This window comes from Sturnira hondurensis, unplaced genomic scaffold (genome assembly GCF_014824575.4).
Source record: "Sturnira hondurensis isolate 20B ecotype Veracruz unplaced genomic scaffold, ASM1482457v3 Scaffold0006413, whole genome shotgun sequence".
Taxonomy (NCBI): Eukaryota; Metazoa; Chordata; class Mammalia; order Chiroptera; family Phyllostomidae; genus Sturnira; species Sturnira hondurensis.
The window spans coordinates 48,809,262-48,822,650 of record NW_028079044.1 but is presented as its reverse complement, the minus strand read 5'-3'; the positions used below and the strand labels follow the sequence as shown (position 1 = coordinate 48,822,650).

At 53.8% G+C, this 13,389-nt stretch overlaps 1 protein-coding gene across 1 annotated transcript in view; it reads right to left on the bottom strand.

Annotated features, from left to right (window-relative positions):
• Nucleotides 1–469: 469 nt before the first annotated feature.
• TG (thyroglobulin) overlaps nucleotides 470–13,389 on the bottom strand; it is a 202,785-nt gene continuing 189,865 nt past the window's right edge. The window contains exons 46-48 of the mRNA XM_037048581.1: nucleotides 3,309–3,443; nucleotides 1,630–1,820; nucleotides 470–662 (exon numbers count right to left, since the gene is read on the bottom strand). Coding sequence (XP_036904476.1) covers nucleotides 544–662; nucleotides 1,630–1,820; nucleotides 3,309–3,443 — 445 coding nt within the window. The 3' untranslated portion in view covers nucleotides 470–543. The remainder of the gene's footprint in view (nucleotides 663–1,629; nucleotides 1,821–3,308; nucleotides 3,444–13,389) is intronic.

The window sequence follows — 13,389 nt, the reverse complement described above, 5'->3', positions numbered from 1 at the left end:
ACATTCGATAAAGTCCCATCAATCCTTCTTCCTAAATGGTTCTCTCAGACACGTTCCTCCCCCCATTTCTGAGCCTCGGGTCAGCTCGTTACCTCTTGCTTAGAATACTGCACCACCCTAGTGGCTCTCCTACGCCCTTTCTGGAACCCTCACAAGGAACCTTTCTAACACACAGGCAAGACTCTGGGCCTGCCCTCGATGGACCCCTCACGTCTGTCCGCCTGCTCTCCTCTCCTTCTGGAGGGCGGGCCTCTTGCCTCCCCAGAACCCGGCACAGGGGCTGCTACAGAAATATTTGCTGGAAGGAAATGGCAGAGAGCAGTCCGGGGTTCAAAATGCAGGAAGATGGGGTAAGATTAGAAGATTATTAGGACACAGTTTGGCATCTCCCAAGGGTATCCTTGAATGAATAAACAAGAGTCACCGATGTGTGACTGCAAGTAGACACTTTATTGAAAGCTCGTGGCTGTTTTAGACAATGAGGTGCCCAGGGTGGCAGCCTGGTGGGGGGTCGGCGGGGTGGGTGGAGGCGTCGGGGGTTGGTCACTTGCTATAGCTCTGGGAGCCTGGAGCTGGGAGGTCCAGGAGGTCCTCTCTCGGGCCAGAGCCAGCCGGCTGCTCCTCCTCTTCACTGCGTGTGGCCAGCCCATCCTCGGCTTCATCTGAAACATGAAGGGCAAGGCTGGTCCTATCCAGTTTGGACTTCCCTTCCTCATCACTCTCTCTTTGACCCGAAGAGACCCAAGCCTCTGAGGGGTGCTCCCTGCTGACGCCCTACAGAGGGCGTTTCCAGATAGGCTGGCCACAGGGACAGGCAGACATAGCCTGGCCACAGGGACAGGCAGAGGGTATGATGGGACTTGGGTGCATTGACAGACAGCCTCCGGGTCTTAGAAGGTAAAAGCAGGGTTGAGCATCCAAAAGGCATTGGACAAGGTCACTTCCCAGATGAATGCTCCACTCTGCGTGAAAAACTCCTGTCGTTGTGAAACACTCAGCCCGGCGCCCCTCCCTGGGAAGACTTCCCAGCCCTCGCTCCGAGGCAGACTTCCCGCCAGCACCAGGGAGCTGAAGGCCAGGCACTGGGCTCAGTCCCTCCTTCTCCCCTCCCTCTCAAAGCTTCTTAAGGGCATTGCTTGTATCTTGATGCCTCCAGTGGCCTGTTTATGGTTCCTTTTCCCTCCTTAACACCTCTTCAACAGGAAGTTCTCTTCAAGAGGAAGTTCTCTTCGACAGGAAATCCATTTTGACAGGAAGGGGTAGAATGCCCACTCCTCCCCTGGCTAGAACTCTCTCTCCAAGACGTTTTACCCAGCTCTCAAGGGCAGCGAGGAGGAGGTTCAAGGTCCTACCTTCTCTCCTGACACCAATGTAGCAGGCTGGCTCCCCACTCAACTGTCCCACAGCCCCCCCCCCCCCAGTGTCCTATCTCTCTCACGCCCCTTCCTGCCCCCATCAGAACGGAGGCCCCTGGCAAAGAGGAGTGCCCCAGACTGGGAGCTCCTCGTGGGAGGCAGGCATGCTGATGGCCCCCCAGTGACCTGGTGGCTCCAGTATGCTCAGTTAACCACAGCACATCAACTACCCACCCACCCTCCAGCTGGCCCCACCTGTTCCAGGCTCCCCTACCTGCAGGTGCCTTCAGGGACCTGATGTACTTGGACCAGAACGAGCAGTCAGCCCTTTTCAGGCCCCGGCGATTGGGGAGCAGGGCACTGAACTCCTTGTAGCTCTCGCCGTCGGCACCAGAGACAAAGTCAGGCCAGGGGACTGCAAACTCAGGTGCTTTCCTCGAGAACTCGTGAGGGTAGTTGGGATTTCTGGGAAAGGGGAAGGGAGAGACACCCGTGAAGGAGGCCTGTCATTCCTTTCATCACTTGGGATTACTTCCTCTAGCACGTGACCTCAGACGACCCGCTTGCACCTCTGTGGGGGTCCGAGCAGGATTTAACTGCTGCGCTACAAGTGGTTAAAGTGTGAAGGCCCGGGCTCACACTCTCAGGCCATCTCCAGGAGAGGAAGGCCTGAGGTCATGACCCAGAAGCTCAGGACCTGGCCACGCCCCTCTGGGTTTCTGAACGCTCAGGGGCTGCTGTGCCCCTTTCTGCCGTGGTGTCTTTTAATCTGGACCCCATAGCTGGTCTCTGGGATGCCTCTGTTTGCCGTGGGCTTGGGAGGGAGGGAGGGCCTAGAGCCAGGCAAATGGATCTGCCACCTGCAGGTCAACTTCCTTTGGAAAGAGGATGTCACATGCCCCCGAAACAGGCTCCTTCTCAGACTCGTCATCCAGAACCCTCTCCTAGCATAGCCATCCCCCACACTAGCCAAACTCCAGCCCCACCTGACCGCCTGACACTCACCAAGCCGGGGTGTTTCTCACCCCTGCCCTGGCTCCCACAGGCTCCTCCCTGGAGTGCCTGTTGTCTGTCCTCGGCACCCTACCTGAGGATCCTATCCATCCCCTGAGGCCCAGCTTCCATGTCACGTCCGAAATGAAACATTTTCAAATTCCAAATGAAAAGTCTTTCTATTCAACTGCCATGAAATACTGGGTCAAGTTCTCTGTCGTCCTGCTTTTAATCGTGGTTGGGTTTCACGTTTCTGACTGCCAGCAGCTTGTCTCTAAACATGACTTTTTGACCTGTTACCTTTCCGGGGGTCCAGGGACCGTGCTAGGTGGCCAGTGCGGGCACGGCAAGGGGCAAAGGGAGACCGGTGAGCTGCAGGTGGGAGGAGCAGCAGGAGGTAATTTGGGAGGTGGGAGCAGTGGGTTTGCTAAAAGGGCCGGAGGAGAGGTGTGTGGGGTGGCTGGAGGCAGATAATGACAAGTCTGAGCTTTTTCACTCAATTTGATAATCCAGCACAGTGGTTCTCAACTCGGGGTGACTTTGCCTTCCAGGGGACATCTGGCGATGTCCGAGATAGCTGCAGTTCTCATGAGTGGGACGGAGGTCAGGTGGAGGCCAGAGACACTGCTAAGCAGCCCATGGTGCCCAGGACGGTCCCCAGCACAGACAGCTGTCCAGCCCTAAGGTCCACAGGGCCGAGGCTGAGAAACCCTGATCAAGGCCCATAAAATGCGATAGAACAAGGCAGAGTCAGACTGCAACTTCTCTTTGCCAAGATGAATCCACACCAAGGTAGTTTTGGCTGGAAAGGGGAGACTGAGCCAGGGAGACCAGGGGCCAGTGACTCCCCAGTGGAGGAAGGCAAGCACGAATCCATCAGTGCAAAACACGGCCCCTGTGTCTAGTGTTGGGGGGGCAGGGAAGCGCAATGAGAGCATCCGGTGCACATGGTCCACCCACCCGGATCGGATGAAGTTGGAAAAGTACTGCATGATCTTCAGGGACAGGGCTTTCTCCTCCTGGGTAAACTGCCCCTCGTAGGCAGGGTGAAAGGGCAGTCCGAAGGCGTATTGAACGTCGGCCAGCGATTCCAGGCTGAGAAAACACACGGAAACAAGGATCAGCAAAGGTAAGGAGGGTAATACACTGCTGGGACAACCAAATGAGCTGGAAACCAGCATTCCTCCCCAAATGAAGACTTCTCTCTCTTTGTGTTTAGGCTTCTATTCAGTGCTTGGTTCAGCTGCAGTCTCGCTGGACCTTTACTGTGGTGGCCCCCTTGGGGCAGGCCTGGGGCCTGTCGGTGAAAGCAAACACCGCATTGATCACCCAAGCCTCGGAACGGTCTGTGAGTAGTTGTCCGAGAGGACGTTCTTTTGACCATACGCCAGCCTCAGTACTTACGGTATCAGCCGAACACCTGTCTGTTCGAAGCGGCCTGTATGTTGAGCCCTTCTCTGTGCCAGCCCTTGTTCACATACGGCGTGTATGCTCCCGGCTCCTCAAGGCTGACATGCACCCATGCAGCCCACCCTGGTACAGTGCCTGCCCACAGGTCACTAAATACAAGTATATTCTATGGCAGAATGGATATCTAACGAGCTGCAGGCAGGAAGGAGATAAAGATCAGGAGGCCGGACAAGTGGTTTGAATGGACGGAGCTGGAGCTGGCCCTGGGGAGACTGGCCCAGGGTATATGGGTCCCTGGGACTGATCAGGGGGAGAGTTGGGGAGCTGGGAGGGACTTTATAGCTTAACAGTAAAGAATCTGGCCTTCCCCAAAGAGAGGTCTGGCCTTTGTCCTCAGTGTCTGGGGGGTAATTGATTTCATCCATGAAAGGAGCATCTCTGTTTAGGAAAAGGCTGGCCACACCGATCGCCCGGTACGTGTGACCACATCCTACCGTGGTAGGGTGGGGGCTGGCCACACCAAAACACCGACCATGTGACTCAGGGTGGGGGATCTGAGTCACACAGTCACGGCCCAACTTGGAGACTGAGAGTAACCACATGGGTCATCAACCAACCAATCAATCGCGCCTGCCTAACGAGTCCACGGTAAAACCTTCAAATGCCAAGTTTGGGTGAGTCTCCGGAGTGGCAGTCCTCAGTGTGCACTGTCACACATCAAGGTCAAGAGAATGACCCCTCCTAATTCCACGAGAGACAGCGACGGACCTTTGTTTCTGGAGCCCCCATGACCCGGGCTCCAACTGCGCTGCTGTTCCTATGCCGACCTTTGTCCGCACCCTCCCCTGCAATAACCATCACCATGAGCACAGCAGCTCTCAGGGGAGGCCTGCGTGACCTTCCAGTGACTGATCAAACCGAGGGTGGTGTGGGGCCCCCTTTGAACTTGCACTTGGGGTCAGAACTGACGTGGTCTTGTATGAAGACTGTGTTTTCTGACCTTGTAGTTGCCCCAAACTTATCCCAAGAGCCAGTCTCTAATTTTTCCGGCAAGGAAAACAAGGTCCAGAGAGGTTTCTCCATTTACCCAGAGACACACAGGAAGTTGAACAAAGGAATCGGATCAGAAGTGTTGCTAGGAAGCACAATGCTAACTGAAAGGCCCAGAGGTATGGCTCCGCCCTCTGTGTTAGGGTGGGTGACGTCTGGCAAGTCACCAGACCTCCCCGATCCCCTGCATCATCGGCTACGGAATGGGTGTTTGAATCCCTGCTTCACAGGGACCATGGAAAGACAGTGTTTGAAGTGAGTACTTCGAAGGTAAACGCAGTGTGGCCCAGTTCTTTCCCCTTCCAGATGCAACCGGCTATCATTAAGGTAACAGCAGAAACTCTGAGCAGGGTACAGGGTCACCAGCGAGTCTCCTCTGTGTGGTATAAGGCAGAGAGCACCTAGTGGACAGATGTCCCGGGGACAGCACAGATTAGATGGCTCCCAGATAAACGCAGATTGGGCAGAGGTTGGCTGAGTACGAAGGAGGACCCTCTGTGAATACGCAGTGTGGCTGTGGCTCTGACTCAAAGCGATTTCCTACAGTTTCTGCAGACTGGGAAAGGGGATTTTTGAGTGAGGCCAGCGACCGTGGGGACTAATGGGGACGGGGCTGGGGCCCAACGGCCAGGTCCCAGCTTAGCCGGGGGACTTCTGAGGGGCTCAAGAGCGGAAATACCTCCTATGACCCCGAGCATCATCACCAGGTGTACACATGACAGACAGCAGGCTGAGTCACTCAGCCGACATGTCGCTCAATCACTTACTGCCTGTGTAACTGAATGTCATCTGACTTCTCTATGCCTCAGTTTCCTCATCGTGAAAAACCAGACCGAACCAGCCACGTCATGTGGCAGCTCCTGGAGACGAGTGTCTTTACCAAGGCCAGGCATTATAACGGGTGTAGTGCTATTGTGTCCTTGCAGGGCCGTGACACCGGCAGGCCTCGTGGGAGGGAGCGGGGACGTGTGTGACCTACAGGGCCAGCTGCAGTTGGTCGGGATGGGAGAAGAAGAACCACGGGTACAGCACTCCACCGCCAGGCACCCGGACCCCCTTACAGTGGGGTCGGCTTTGTTCCTGAGAGGAGAGCAGGAAGGGGCCATGCCGTAAAAATTTCTAGGCTCCGGGGGCCTGAAGAGCAAAGTCCACACCCAGAGCCGGGACTGTTGTGTTCGACCTCAGAAAAGAGCCGGATTCTGTGGGTGCCAAGCTGGCCTGTTTCGCCGCCAGCTCTGCTCAGCCTGTCACAACTGTCGGTTCCCGAGCACCTGGGATGTGCCAAGGACCCGGGAGGCCTTTGAACACCGACCTCCAGGACCAGCCGGCCAATGAATGCGTCATCTGCCTGTTTTCCAGGCAGCAAGGCTCAGGAAAGAGAAGAGACGCAGAGAGCCAGGATGCAGAGGGGAGGGTCTTGGCCTTACTCTGTGCCCTGTGCACCCTCCCTGTGGGCAGGGCGCTGAGGGTCACCAAAAGGTACTCATGAGCTGAGTTCTCAGCATTGTTTGAAGGTCTGTAAAGGGAAGAGGAACACAAAGCAAAGAGTGCCAGGAAGACAGAAGCTGAAACGAGGCCCATAGAAGCCATATCTCACTGAAACCCACACGGGGTAGGTGCAGAATCACTTTCACCCGTATTGCCTCAGGGTCCCTATACACGGACATTATGGGAGCAGGTAGCTGAGTTTTTACGTGGGAGGAACCTGGGTTCACGGAGGCTGTTTTCGTGGCAAGGCCCCACAGCCACTAATGGCGATGCCAGGACTTCAGCCCCAGTCTGTGGCTCCACGGCCCGCTGTCCCCACCAGCTTCACTGCATGGGTTTCCTCCACCAGCGTCACCACTGGTCTCGTGGAGGTCTGCACCTCCTCAAAGCTTCCCCCTTGGGGCTGGCAGTAGAGAAACCGGGGCAGCAATGGGGACGGCCCTGTTGCATCTGCTGAACCACCAGGGCCTGCTCCTTCCTCTCGCAGTAGAAGGAAGGGGAAATGGCCCTTTTCTTATGAGGCCCTTTACAGAAAGCGCTGTGTTTGTTATACTGCTTCCCTAAGAAGTCACCACGCACATGGTCACCTCAAAGGACACACACACAGTGTCTGGAGTTCGCAAGTCCCGCTTCCATTGCACTGGGCAGAAATCAAGGTGCCCTTCCTTCCGGAGGCCTTGGGAAGGGCCCGCCTCCCCATGGGGGTTGTGACCACATGCAGGTCCTGGAGCTTCCCCAGGCTGTAAACTGAAGGCCATCCTGAGCGTCCAGCGGCCACCACCCACAGTCCCCTGCCTCTAGCCTCAAAGCCAGCTGCACCAGGGAGTCAAGTCCTCCGCACACCTCACTCTCTGACATTTTCCTCTGCCTCTCTCTTCTGCTGTCAAGGAGAGACATGTCATTCGACTGGGCCCACCGAGATGACCCCGGACAATCTGCCGTCTCAGGTCCTTCACCTTGATCACATCTGCCAAGTCCCTTTGCCGTGGAAGGTCAGAGAGTCACAGGTTTAGGGGATTAGGATGTGGGCATTTTAGGGGGCGTCCTTCTTCCCCCCACAGTGGCAGTCTACTGCTTCTTCCGAAGAAAGCTGCTTTTTGGATGAACAGAGACAAACTTTCAAGACCAGTGTCTTCAGTTTAAACACTAAGTCGATGGCTTAGTGTCTGTAAAATCTTACACAACATACATAACCTCTCTGAGCCTCAGTGACCCTGTCTGTAAAATGGTGACACACTCATGCTTCCAAACACTGAAGTAGGTTTTGCAATAAAATATTTCAAATCTCTGGCCCAGGTTCTGGCTCATATGCCCATTTATTTTTCCATTTTTCCTGGAAGAAGAAATACTTGAAAGCTTAAGAATGTGGGGTGGGGGGGTCTTTAATCTGGGGGTTCCATTCCAAGGTTTCAGAAGGCCACCAGTTCCTTGATATTATGTGGGAAGCAGTGTGACATGGTCACATGCCTCTCTGTTGGGCAAGGTGACACAGCTTCAATCAGGTTCTCAGGAAGAGCCTCACCAGTGGCGGGCCGGTGCATGTCTGACAGCTGGTGTGCACCGCGTGGCGAGACGCCCTCCTTGGTAGCATGTGCCAATTTCTGTGGTGTCAATACTCCCACCACAGACAATTCCAAATTACCAACAGATGTGATGGAACACGGAGCTGGGAAAAGACATGCACGCTGGCTCTCGAGAACTGGTGGCAGCTGGCGCCAGCCCACCGCCGCTGGTGACCCAGGAAGGCTGCAGAGCACGGCTGCGGGGGCCTGGCATTCCAATCCATCTGATGTGTATGTGCGAGGGCTTCTGCTTCGTTTTCCCTCAGCAGGGCTGATCTTTATCAGGACGCCGGAGTTATTTTGAGCCGTTTAAGGCAGACATCTGGAGGAGGGACAGACAGTGGGAACCTCGGGTGATGGCACTTGGGAGTGGAGGACCAAGCCTGCAGTGAGTCTGGGCCCTGGCTGAGAGTCCCGGGACCCTCCGGAGGAAGAACAGGGGGTCTGGATGCAGCGTCGGCAGGAGGAGACACAGGAGAAGACGCCAGGCCTGACGAGGTAAAAGGAGAAACTCGATAGCTGAGTGTGTGGAGTCTGGGGCCAGACGGTCCCTGCACGTGGGCTTGGCTTCTTCGCTCAGTGTGCGTCTGATCACTGATAAATCAGATAACAAATCCGCTGCAGTGATACGGGAGTACGGTCCTGCTGGTTCTACTCAGCTTTCAGTGGTCATTTGCGGTCTTTGGTCAAATCTTCCCAAGTCTGACAGTCACTTGTCTTGTGCTCAGGTCAGGTCTGGATCTTCTCATTGTCAGACGTGGGTGCGGGGCCTGGGGACGCTCCCTGCCCAAGCTGAGCGGGCTCGGCTTCAACCCCACCTCCAGCACCGGCTCTCTGAGCCCTGGGTTTTCTATTTGTAAGATGAGTCTGATCGGCCCTATTCAGCCTCCCACGTGGTACCATCAGATGCTTGCGGAGACAGGGTGAATGGATTTCCTTCACAACGTACAAACTGCCGCCCGAGGAGGACTGGCTGACACTGGTGACGTGACCGTTGGCCAGACTGGGAAGAACTGAGCAGCCACACAGCCTGAGGGGTGACTGTGTGCGGTTCGGTCTCAGGACGAGAATGTAGTTCAGAGAGGACGGTGGCCAAACGTAGGATGTCGGGACAAGACAGATCTGGGGCCACACTCAGAGGAAGCTCACTGCGTGTCCCACTCTGAATGGGCACTGGGGATAAAGGAGGAGCCTCAGCCATTCTGGGAGGGAGCTGCAGCCTAACAGGAAGTGCCAAGTGGTCAGCATTTAAAACAAAAACACAACTCAAAATGCTGTGAGTCGTATGATTGATAGATAAAGTGACAGATAGGTATCGAATGACTGAAATATTTACAAAGTGCCATGAGAGAAGAGAGAAGAGTGATATTATTTGTTTCAGACAAGGAGATGGAGAGGAGTGTATAGAAAGTCAGATGAAGTCACAGCTGACTTAGGCCTCAAAAGGGGGGCAAGGGTTCAGCCAGGGGCTGCGGGGTGTTTTGGGCAGAGACCCAGAGCATGGGACAGCATGGGGTGGGCTCTGTACCTCGTGTGGAGAGGGGACAGGGAGGTGTGCCTGGGTGAGGGGGCGGCTGCCTGGGACCCCTGTGACAGGTAAGAGCCCCCAGCACGCTGGACCTTGCACATTGTGCTGAGAAGCACATCACGCTGCTGCCAGGTGAAACTGGGATTGTTCCTGGTCCAGAAAAACTAAAAGTCTTAGAATTACAAAGTGACAGGCTTGCTAAGGTCCTTCAGGTTCCAGTTCTGTCACAGTGTGAGAACTGAGGCCAGAAGAACTGAGGGCCACTTTTTAAAAGGGACGGAGATGTCGGCCTTTTCTAAGCAGGCAGTTTGCAAGCTGTCTTTCTTTTAGAGCCCTCCCTGGAGTGGTGGGAGAATAAAGGTGGAAGTGACAGATCTCAGGGTCCCCGAGTTGTCCAGGAGAGGCAGAGGCTGGTCCTTTCTACGTGACACCTCCCCCGCCCACCTTACCTGTCAGCCATCCCTCTCGCCTTAAATCTTGCAGGTGGGGGCCGCACACTTCAGAGGTTATTCACTGTACCAGCTTCTAACGAGAGCTCTGACCCCAGCACAAGGGACCCTCACTGGTGAACACTAGGAGCTAATTAGGGAGCACGGTGACTGAGATGGTGTCGCCAAAGCAATGCACTTGACCTTGGCCATGCTGACGCAATGAGCCGAGCTGGGAAGACGGGTTGAGCTGGGCGATGCTTGAGGTGAGGGGATAGAGGGCAGGTTCTTTCTTGCATGATGGATGTGGTTCTTCTAAGGAAAATAGGTTCAAGAAGTTCAGGCTTCGAGAAGGCCCCTCACTCTGGCCCATCTGATTAGACCAGTTTGAGAGCCTGTTGTTCCAGAAACTCGTTTCCCTGTTGTTCTGTCTGTAGGAGGAAGTTTATCAACCTCATTCCCATAAAAGACTCCCCTTCTTATCTCCAGCGGGCATCTCCAGATAACTTCCTCCAGAGGAAATTCGGGAACCAGGGGAATGAACCCTCCCCACGCCCGCCCCACTTCCCAGGCTTTCCTGTTGAGGGGTTGAAACTTCGCTAAGTCACTTGCACGCAGAAGCCTGTCAGTGTGCTTCTCTCCGGATGCATCTCATGCCCAAGCGTTCGAATCTGCCCATGAATTATGGACCTACCACTTCTGTTCTACAAAAGGGTTCCTACACAGCTCCTTAAAAAATGAGCTCCCCAATTTACTTAAAATACTACAGTCCCACCTCCTGCCCCAAGGGAAATGCTTGCAACATTTCCCTAATTCCCTAAAGCCCAGCAGAGCGGGATGATTTATGGTCTGGCAGTGCCGTCGAAGCTTTCAGTGGCCTTGCTGGATTAACCCGGCCCTCTTATTCCCGACATAAAGCATGAATAACTGTGGCTCAGAAGAGGCTGAACTCTCCTGGCCTGAAGCATCATTCCCACCAGGAAGTTCAGTGTTTACCCAGAGCTAACTGTGTTCGTCTCTAACTGTTTACCCCGTTGTGTTTGTTATCACAATTAGAAAGCTTAATCACGTATCATGTGGATGCCCTACTTTCAAGAAAGCAAGACTGGCAGTCACAGACCACACATTACGTTTCTGCTTTTGCAAGAAATTCAAAGGGAGCACTCCAAATGGCATTCACCTGCTTGTGCCTCTGGCCTTGGGCTGAAGCAATGCCAGCCGAACACATGTGCATGCTTAGAATGAAACCTGAAGGTGTGAGGTAGAAACCTATCTTACTCATTTTCCGGGAGTTTCCATTTTAATTGGATTTTCTGATGAACCAACTGACCAGTGCATGGGAAATCAGGGTTTCTATTCTACATTCTACTTAAGGAAAAACACGTGGCCTTTACAGAGCTGGGTTTTGAATGTGAAAGAAACGACCAATGGGCAGTCTGTACACTGTGTCCTCTTAAAAACCTCCAACGCCTTCCCAGCGTGCTCAGATGAAATACTCCTTTTGGCACATCATTGTTTATAAACTTCCATGTGAACTACAAGACCCTTTTGCCCCCCGAGTCTCCAACCACTTCCCTTTGCTTCGACAAACTCCGGCTCCTGGCCTCCTTCTTTGCCCCGGGAACATGACAGGCCTTTCCCTTTTCCCCTCCCTCGGGCGGCTGTCTGCAGGAGCCCTACGGTGGCCTGTTCTTTGCACCCCATCCTATTGCGAGGCACTCATCGGCCCCAGTCCCTGGCGTGGTGCCGGTTTCCAGAGGCTGTCCTGCCAGCTGTTCTATCTCTAGGATCTGGAAGAAGACCCGGGGCACGGAAGGCAGTAGGTAAATCCCTGCTGAATCAGTGGATGCCAGAAGCTCACCGGTATCTGCAGGCTGCAGTGGTCAGTTTCAGGAAATGACTGACATCTATCTTCACTGGGAACTAAGCTTGTTAATGACTCGGGATGTAGCCAGACCAATGGACCCAGTTCAAGAATCCAGCCACCAAGGATTATTTTCTTTGGTTTGCTAATTCCAACAAACTCACCAAGGCAGTCAATGAGAAAGATAATTTTCTGAGTCTGAAATGTTAAAACCCCCTGGAATGCACAGAACTGTCTCAAACACAAATGCAGTGCTGTACAAAGTGTCCTCAGTCTAGAATTTACGGCTCTGTTTTCCAGAGTTGGGACAACTCAGAAAGATGGAACATTACTGCCTATTCAGTTATTTTAAGTTTTTTTCCTTCTTAGAACCTTATTTTCCCTAAAGGGAAAAGAACCAATATTGAACAGCTACAATGCGCCTTTGATTTAACATTCACCAACTCGAATCTTCACCCTCTGAAGAAGATGTCACTATGCCCATTTTGTAGGCAAGAAAACTGAGGTGCAGGGACCTGCTCACATGAAGAAAACTCCTAGTGGAAGAGATGGAATTAACCTCAAAAAGTCTGTTCTTCCACTGTCCTGAGCCGCTTGTCCCCAAGTTAAAGAATGGACTGACATCCTACATGGAGCCTGGCTAGACTTTCGATCCCAAGAATCCTACCGCCACCCCACCCCCCAATTCAAAATAACTCAAGACTCTCCTCATAGAGTTTGTCCCTCAATTTCCGGGACAAAAATCCCGTCCATAACCACGGTGAGCTTTTCAAGAGCCACACTCCTCTGTGATTCATTAANACTCCTAGTGGAAGAGATGGAATTAACCTCAAAAAGTCTGTTCTTCCACTGTCCTGAGCCGCTTGTCCCCAAGTTAAAGAATGGACTGACATCCTACATGGAGCCTGGCTAGACTTTCGATCCCAAGAATCCTACCGCCACCCCACCCCCCAATTCAAAATAAGTCAAGACTCTCCTCATAGAGTTTGTCCCTCAATTTCCGGGACAAAAATCCCGTCCATAACCATGGTGAGCCGTTCAAGAGCCACACTCCTCTGTGATTCATTAACCACAGTCGGGGAAAAAGTGGTAATTCGTTGGGTTTTGCCCACTGGCCACGCCAGGAAAGCTAATGAGCACTCACAGGGAGGTAGGCAAGAGCCAGATGGCTGGGAACGCACGGCGTACACATGTGCTCTGAGTCTGCAGGCCTGAGCCAGAAATAAATGAGAGAGGTGTGACAGCTCCGGGGCACAGTGCGAGACACCTGCCACCAAGCGGAATCAGCTCCTGGGGCTCATTCACGGGTTCAGGTGTCCGCTCCATAGATGGCGCCTACTGTGCCTGTGGTGGGGAGAGAGCAGACGGACAGGGCACTGGCAGGCACGCCTCTCAAAGGACGCAAGGACCGGATGCGCTCGGCACTTACGGTTTGCCAGGCATCATCTGCTGTCAGGTTAATCACCCCAGGGACCCTCTGAAGTAGGTACCACTCTCCTTATCCCCATTTTACAGATGAAGAAACTGAGTCACCGAGGAGGTAAAGTGACTGGTCTAGGTCACTGAGCTAATGAAGGTCAGAGCTGGTTTCTAACCAAGGCAGTCGGCCGGGGGTCCCTGCTGCAACCAGGATACTTTCCTCCTCTGTTCACGTCCCCACTGTCTCTGCCTGTAAAATGGGTTGGGGGTGCTGAGTGCTTCTCTCCTCCAA